General features: G+C 50.1%; 1 protein-coding gene across 6 annotated transcripts in view; it reads left to right on the top strand.

Annotated features, from left to right (window-relative positions):
- Positions 1 to 8,365, top strand: part of ctnnd2b (catenin (cadherin-associated protein), delta 2b) — a 236,984-nt gene that overhangs the window by 144,699 nt on the left and 83,920 nt on the right. For 4 of the 6 annotated variants that reach the window (XM_061890179.1, XM_061890182.1, XM_061890180.1 and 1 more), the window contains exons 9-11: positions 1,242 to 1,465; positions 1,631 to 1,762; positions 5,746 to 6,043. In XM_061890179.1, the coding sequence (XP_061746163.1) occupies positions 1,242 to 1,465; positions 1,631 to 1,762; positions 5,746 to 6,043 (654 nt within the window). The remainder of the gene's footprint in view (positions 1 to 1,241; positions 1,466 to 1,630; positions 1,763 to 5,745; positions 6,044 to 8,365) is intronic. The other 2 variants (XM_061890183.1, XM_061890181.1) reach the window with 1 other exon arrangement.

Raw genomic sequence — 8,365 nt, 5'->3', positions numbered from 1 at the left:
GGTATCGCACACTGCGTAACACTGGTATTGCACACTGTATAACACTGGTATTGTACACTGTATAACACTGGTATCGTACACTGGTATTGCACACTGTATAACACTGGTACTGCACACTGTATAACACTGGTATTGCACACTGTATAACACTGGCATTGCACACTGTATAACACTGGCATTGCACACTGTATAACACTGGTATTGCACACTGTATAACACTGGTATTGCACACTGCATAACACTGGTATCGCACACTGTATAACACTGGTATCGCACACTGTATAACACTGGTATCGCACACTGTATAACACTGGTATCGCACACTGTATAACACTGGTATCGCACACTGTATAACACTGGTATCGCACACTGTATAACACTGGTATTGCACACTGTATAACACTGGCATTGCACACTGTATAACACTGGCATTGCACACTGTATAACACTGGTATTGCACACTGTATAACACTGGTATCGCACACTGCATAACACTGGTATCGCACACTGTATAACACTGGTATCGCACACTGTATAACACTGGTATCGCACACTGTATAACACTGGTATTGCACACTGTATAACACTGTTATCGCACACTGTATAACACTGGTATCGCACACTGTATAACACTGGTATCGCACACTGTATAACACTGGTATCGCACACTGTATAACACTGGTATCGCACACTGTATAACACTGGTATCGCACACTGTATAACACTGGTATCGCACACTGTATAACACTGGTATCGCACACTGTATAACACTGGTATTGCACACTGTATAACACTGGTATTGCACACTGTATAACACTGGTATCGCACACTGTGTAACACTGGTATCGCACACTGCGTAACACTGGTATTGTACACTGTATAACACTGGTATTGCACACTGCATAACACTGGTATTGTACACTGTATAACACTGGTATCGGACACTGCATAACACCGGTATTGCACACTGTATAACACTGGTATCGCACACTGGTATTGCACACTGTATAACACTGGTATTGCACACTGTATAACACTGCTATTGCACACTGTATAACACTGGTATCGCACACTGTATAACACTGGTATCGCACACTGTATAACACTGGTATTGCACACTGTATAACACTGGTATTGCACACTGTATAACACTGGTATTGCACACAAGTATTTTGTCATTTATTGTACCCACCTTCCAATTTGATGGTGAGAACTGAAGGTGAACTTCCCTTCCCTTGCAGCACCTCGTCGCCCATCAACATGGTCGCCGGCGGCCCCGCCTCCCCGTTGTCGGCGGGAGGCAACCTCACCTCCTCCCCCATCCACCAGCTGAGCTCGGTGGTGGGCAGCTACGCCACCCTGTCGCCCAGCAAGCGCATGCTGCACCACATCGGGGGGGAGACCTACAAGATATCCCACCAGCTCTACGCCAACGCCACACTCAAGCGGCCCGGGAGCCTGGCAGGTAGAGGCTTTATTCTTACCTTTTTACACCTACCTGTTGTTTGTGAGGGGGGTTTGAGCAAAAGAGCTAACATGCTAACATGAGACATTTAGCACACCCTCTCATATGGTCAATGTGTACCCGGACTTCAAGTGGTCTAAGGTCCGTGTCGGCTGTGTCCCCCAGGCTCCAGGGGCTCGTACAGCAGCCAGCACAGTCACCTTGGCTCGGAGCTGCGACCTCTGCAGTCCCCTGAGCACCACATCGACCCCATCTACGAGGACCGGGTCTACACCAAGCCCAACCTGCGGGGTCAAGGTGAGCCACGTTCGGTGAAACCACACCCAAAGTTCCTAAGCCGGAGGCAAAGAGATGGTCAGAACTTTGGGAGACGCTAGAATACCGGGTGATGTATGGCTTAGATGCGGCTGCCCGGCCATGGAAACCCAATCCGTGAACTCTCTCTGCGTGCTGTAGGTGGGCTAATTGGAAGGTGACATGAAGTTTGGAGGCGCAGAAAGTCTTGGCACTATGCTGACCTTTCGGTCAGTTTACGTGGCCTACCACTTGGTTGCTGTTGTTCCCAAAATCTTCACTTTTTTTATAGTAAAGCCGACAGTTGACTTTGGAATATTTAGGAGCGAGGAAACAAGCTGTAGAAAATGGATGGATGGATGGATTTCTGGATGGGGGCTTCACGGTGGCGTCTGCCTCACAATACGAAGGTCCTGCAGTCTTGGGTTCGATCCCAGGCTCGGGATCTTTCTGTGTGGAGTTTGCATGTTCTCCCCGTGAATGCGTGGGTTCCCTCCGGGTACTCCGGCTCCCTCCCACTTCCAAAGACATGCACCTGGGGATAGGCCCCTCCCACCTCCTTAGACATGCACCTGGGGATAGGCCCCTCCCACCTCCAAAGACATGCACCTGGGGATAGGCCCCTCCCACCTCCAAAGACATGCACCTGGGGATAGGCCCCTCCCACCTCCAAAGTCATGCACCTGGGGATAGGCCCCTCCCACCTCCTTAGACATGCACCTGGGGATAGGCCCCTCCCATCTCCAAAGACATGCACCTGGAGATAGGCCCCTCCCACCTCCAAAGACATGCACCTGGAGATAGGCCCCTCCCACCTCCAAAGACATGCACCTGGAGATAGGCCCCTCCCACCTCCAAAGACATGCACCTGGAGATAGGCCCCTCCCACCTCCAAAGACATACACCTGGAGATAGGCCCCTCCCACCTCCAAAGACATGCACCTGGGGATAGGCCCCTCCCACCTCCAAAGACATGCACCTGGGGATAGGCCCCTCCCACCTCCTTAGACATGCACCTGGGGATAGGCCCCTGCCACTTCCAAAGACATGCACCTGGGGATAGGCCCCTCCCACCTCCAAAGACATGCACCTGGGGATAGGCCCCTCCCACCTCCAAAGACATGCACCTGGGGATAGGCCCCTCCCACCTCCAAAGACATGCACCTGGGGATAGGCCCCTCCCACCTCCTTAGACATGCACCTGGGGATAGGCCCCTCCCACCTCCAAAGACATGCACCTGGGGATAGGCCCCTCCCACCTCCAAAGACATGCACCTGGGGATAGGCCCCTGCCACTTCCAATGACATGCACCTGGGGATAGGCCCCTCCCACCTCCTTAGACATGCACCTGGGGATAGGCCCCTCCCACCTCCAAAGACATGCACCTGGGGATAGGTTGATTGGCAACACTAAATTGGCCCCAGTGTGTGAATGTTGTCTATCTGTGTTGGCCCTGCGATGAGGTGGCGACTTGTCCAGGGTGTACCCCGCCTTCCGCCCGATTGTAGCTGAGATAGGCGCCAGCGCCCCCCGCGACCCCAAAAGGGAATAAGCGGTAGGAAATGGATGGATGGATGGATTTCTGGATGGATGGAAATTTCACGACTGGATTTGTTGCGTCCATGCTGGAAATCACTGAAAGCGGCCCGTTCTCTGGCAAAATAGAGTATAAATGACTATTTTCAAACATGTTTAATCGTACAAGACTATTATTGGCTTCCACATTTCTAGGGACGGGTTAAAAAAAAACAAAAACAAGCTAAAATAGCCCAGGGCTGACTATAAATAGCAGCGGCGTGCTGTGAAAAGTCTAAATTTGAGTCATGTGATGACGGGAAGGAAAGCGAAAGTGAAAGTACGCGCTCGTAGCCGCGGGGAGGAAACGTTCACGTTCCGCCGGAGCGTCGGCCGCGTCTAATTGGGGTCTCCGAGGCAATTTGGCCTTCGCTGGCGGTCTGCGGGACGATTAGTTTTAAGGCTGATAATTAATCCCAATTAATACCCGCTTCTTTGGCTTTTAAAATGACGAGCAGGCTTTGAAGAAATGTTGTTCGATAATTTGTTCCAAGTTTGAAAACAACATAAAGAGGCAAACTCAGTCAACATAAGAATGCTAGCTAGACTCATAACAACATTCTTTATTTGTCTGTAGTCTCACGTTGTCTCCGGAGTACAAACCCTGTTTCCATATGAGTTGGGAAATTGTGTTAGATGTAAATATAAACAGAATACAATGATTTGCAAATCCTTTTCAACCCATATTCAGTTAAATGCACTACAAAGACAACATATTTGATGTTCAAACTCGTAAACTCATAATATTTAACTTAGAATTTGCCAAAGTAGTTGGGAAAGGGCATGTTCACCACTGTGTTACATCACTTTTTCTTTTAACAACGTTTGGGAACTGAGGAAACTAATTGTTGAAGCTTTGAAAGTGGAATTCTTTCCCATTCTTGTTTTATGTAGAGCTTCAGTCCTTCAACAGTCCGGGGTCTCCGCTGTCCTATTTTACGCTTCGCACATTTTCCATGGGAGACAGGTCTGGACTGCAGGCGGGCCAGGAAAGAACCCGCACTCTTTTTTTTACGAAGCCACGCTGTTGTAACACATGGCTTGGCATTGTCTTGCTGAAATAAGCAGGGGCGTCCATGAAAAAGACGCAACATATGTTGTTCCAAAACCTGCATGTACCTTTCAGCATTAATGGTGCCTTCACAGATGTGTAAGTTACCCATGCCTGGGGCACTAATACACCCCCATACCATCACACATGCTGGCTTTTACACTTGGCGTCGATAACAGTCTGGATGGTTCTCTTCCCTTTAGTCCGGATGACACCATGTCGAATATTTCCAAAAACTATTTGAAATGTGGACTCGTGAGACCACAGAACACTTTTCCACTTTGCATCAGTCCATCTTAGATGATCTCGGGGCCCAGAGAAGCCGGCGGCGTTTCTGGATGTTGTTGATAAATGGCTTTCGCTTGGCATAGTAGAGCTTTAACTTGCACTTACAGATGTAGCGACCAACTGTATTTAGTGACAGTGGTTTTCTGAAGTGTTCCTGAGCCCATGTGGTGATATCCTTTAGAGATTGATGTTGGTTTTTGATACAGTGCTGTTATTCTATGATGTTTTCCGGCCATGCCGCTTACATCGAGTGAATTCTGCAGAGTCTCTGAACCTTTTGATGATATTATGGAGCGGAGATGTTGAAATCCCTCAATTTCTTGCAATGTCACTTTGAGAAAGGTTGTTCTTAAACTGTTTGACTATTTGCTCACGCAGTTGTGGACAAAGGGGTGTACCTCGCCCCATCCTTTCTTGGGAAAGACTAACCATTTTTTGGGGGAAGCTGTTTTTATACCCAATCATGGCACCCACCTGTTCCCAATTAGCCTGCACACCTGTGGGATGTTCCACATAAGTGTTTGATGAGCATTCCTCAACTTTATCAGTATTTATTGCCACTTTTTCCCAATTTCTTTGTCATGTGTTGCTGGCATCCAATGCTAAAGTTAATTATTTGAAAAAAAAACTAATGTTTATGAGTTTGAACATGAAATATGTTGATCTTTGTAGCATATTCAACTGAATATGGGTTGAAAAGGATTTGCAAATCTGTTTATATTTACTTCTAACACAATTTCCCAAATCATATTGAAACGGGGTTAGTACACTTTTGACCAGCAGCGGTAGAAAAATGGATGGATGTATTTAGTTAGCATCCTCCTGATTGTTTCTGTTGTCCAGCATGTCCATCTCATTTGTAAGCATGTGTGTGTTTTCCGATATTATTTTCTCATTATAGTCTTTTCTTTTTTACCCAAAGGAAGACAGAATCCAAGTCCTCCCGTCCGTTCATGCGTCTTCGCTGCCACGTTTATTTACGTCCGTTTCTGTTGTGTTTCCCCCGCTTCTTTCTCTTCCACTTCCTCCGTGTGTGTGGTTGTTTCTCCGGCGCTTCCTGCCACCCGCCAGTGGTCAACCAGTTGTACCAAGAGGTCCTCAACTATCTGCTCTGTCCCTACGCTCTAGCCCCGCCCTCCCCCGGTGTCGACCCCATCCCCTTGCAGCGAACGGGAAGCCAGAGCGCCGCCTCCACCTTCCAGAGAGGCGGCTTCGCCACGGCCGGCGGGCCCGACTACAGCAACCCGTACCGCACCTTGCAGTTCTGCCCGTCCACGGAGTCGCCTTACAGCAAGTCGGGCCCGGCCCTCCCTCCCGAGGCGGCCCTGGGGAGGTCCCCGTCCGTGGACAGCATCCAGAAGGACCCGAGGTAAAGTATTTTCACTTGTTTGTGGCTCAGGCACTTTGTTCTAGTCCCTTTCCACTCTCACTCACTCTGCACACTGAGGTCCAGATTGACTAAAAACTGTATCAAGACCCGGGAGAATATTAGGCTGGATTTACGCTGCCGGTCAAGAGAAGTATGACTTACTTTGGGGCGGCATGGCGTAGTGGGTAGAGCGGCTGTGCCAGAAACCTGAGGGTTGCAGGTTCGCTTCCCACCGATTGACATCCAAATGGCTGCCGTTGTGTCCTTGGGCAGGACACTTCACCCTTGCCCCCGGTTGCCGCTCACACTGGTCAATGAATGATGAATGAATGACAGGTGGTGGTCGGAGGGGCCGTAGGCGCAAACTGGCAGCCACGCTTCCGTCAGTCTACCCCAGGGCAGCTGTGGCTACTGATGTAACTTACCACCACCAGGTGTGAATGAATGATGGCTTCCCACTTCTCTGTGAGCGCTTTGAGTATCTAACAATAGAAAAGCGCGACATAAATCTAATCCATTATTATTATTATTACCACCTAGTCCAGCATGTTAGCCCAACGTATCCATTCTACGACTAAATATATCACATCAAATACTTTGGTTTTCCATCCATCCATTCATCTTCTTCCGCCAATCCGAGGTTGGGTCATGGGGGGAGCCGCCTATGCAGGGAAGCCCAGACTTCAATCTCCCCAGCCACTTGGTTCAGCTCCTGCCGGGGGATCCCGAGGCGTTCCCCGGCCAGCCGGGAGACATAGTCTTCCCAACGTGTCGTGGGTCTTCCCCGTGGCCTCCTACCAGTCAGACCTGCCCGAAACACCTCCCTAGGGAGGCGTTCTGGAGACCTAGGGAGACCAGTTGCCCGAACCACGTCATCTCCATGTGGAGGAGCAGCAGTTTTACTTTGAGCTCCTCCCGGATGACAGAGCTTCTCACCCTATCTCTAAGGGAGAAACCCAAACTCATTTGGGCCGCTTGTACCTGTGATCTTGTCATTTCGGTCATGACCCAAAGCTCATGACCATAGGTGAGAATGGGAATGTAGATCGACCGGTAAATTGAGAGCTTTGCCTTCCTGCTCAGCTCCTTCTTCACCACAACAGATCGATACAGCGTCCACATTACTGAAGACGCCGCACCGATCCGCCTGTCGATCTCACGATCCACTCTTCCCCCACTCGTGAACAAGACTCCTAGGTACTTGAACTCCTCCATTTGGGGCAGAGTCTCCTCCTCAACCCGGAGATGGCACTCCACCTTTTTCCGGGCGAGAACTCTGGACTCGGACTTTAAGGTGCTGATTCCCAGCCGGGAGACATGGTCTGCCCAACGAGGAGCAGTGGCTTTACTTTGAGCTCCTCCCGGATGACAGAGCTTCTCACCCTATCTCTAAGGTAGAGACCCAAACTGATCTGGGCCGCTTGTACCCGTGATCTTGTCCTTTGGGTCACAACCCAAATGTCATGACCATAGGTGAGGATGGGAACGTAGATCGACCGGTAAATTGAGAGCTTTGCCTTCAGGCTCAGCTCCTTCTTCACCACAACGGATCGATACAACGTCCGCATTACTGAAGACGCCGCACCGATCCGCCTGTCGATCTCACGATCCACTCTTCCCTCACTCGTGAACAAGACTCCGAGGTACTTGAACTCCTCCACTTGGGGAAAGATCTCCTCCCCAACCTGGAGATGGCACTCCACCCTTTCCCGGGCGAGAACTATGGACTCGGACTTTGAGGTGCTGATTCCCAGCCGGGAGACATAATCTGCCCAACGAGGAGCAGTGGCTTTACTTTGAGCTCCTCCCAGATGACAGAGCTTCTCACCCTATCTCTAAGGGAGAGATCCAAACTCATTTGGGCCGCTTGTACCCGTGATCTTGTCCTTTGGGTCACAACCCAAATGTCATGACCATAGGTGAGGATGGGAACGTAGATCGACCGGTAAATTGAGAGCTTTGCCGTCAGGCTCAGCTCCTTCTTCACCACAACGGATCGATATAGTGTCCGCATTACTGAAGACACCGCACCGATCCGCTTGTCGATCCCACCATCCACTCTTCCCTTACTCGTGAACAAGACTCCGAGGTACTTGAACTCCTCCACTTGGGGCAGAGTCTCCTCCCCAACCCTTTCCCGGGCGAGAACTATGGACTCGGACTTTAAGGTGCTGATTCCCAGCCGGGAGACATAGTCTGCCCAACGAGGAGCAGTGGCTTTACTTCGAGCTCCTCCCGGATGACAGAGCTTCTCACCCTATCTCTAAGGGAGAGACCCAAACTCATTTGGTCCGCTTGTACCCGTGATCTTGTCCTTTGGGT

This window comes from Nerophis ophidion, linkage group LG28 (assembly GCF_033978795.1).
Source record: "Nerophis ophidion isolate RoL-2023_Sa linkage group LG28, RoL_Noph_v1.0, whole genome shotgun sequence".
Taxonomy (NCBI): Eukaryota; Metazoa; Chordata; class Actinopteri; order Syngnathiformes; family Syngnathidae; genus Nerophis; species Nerophis ophidion.
Note: the sequence above shows the minus strand (reverse complement) of the source record. Positions and strands in the feature narration are given on the sequence as shown.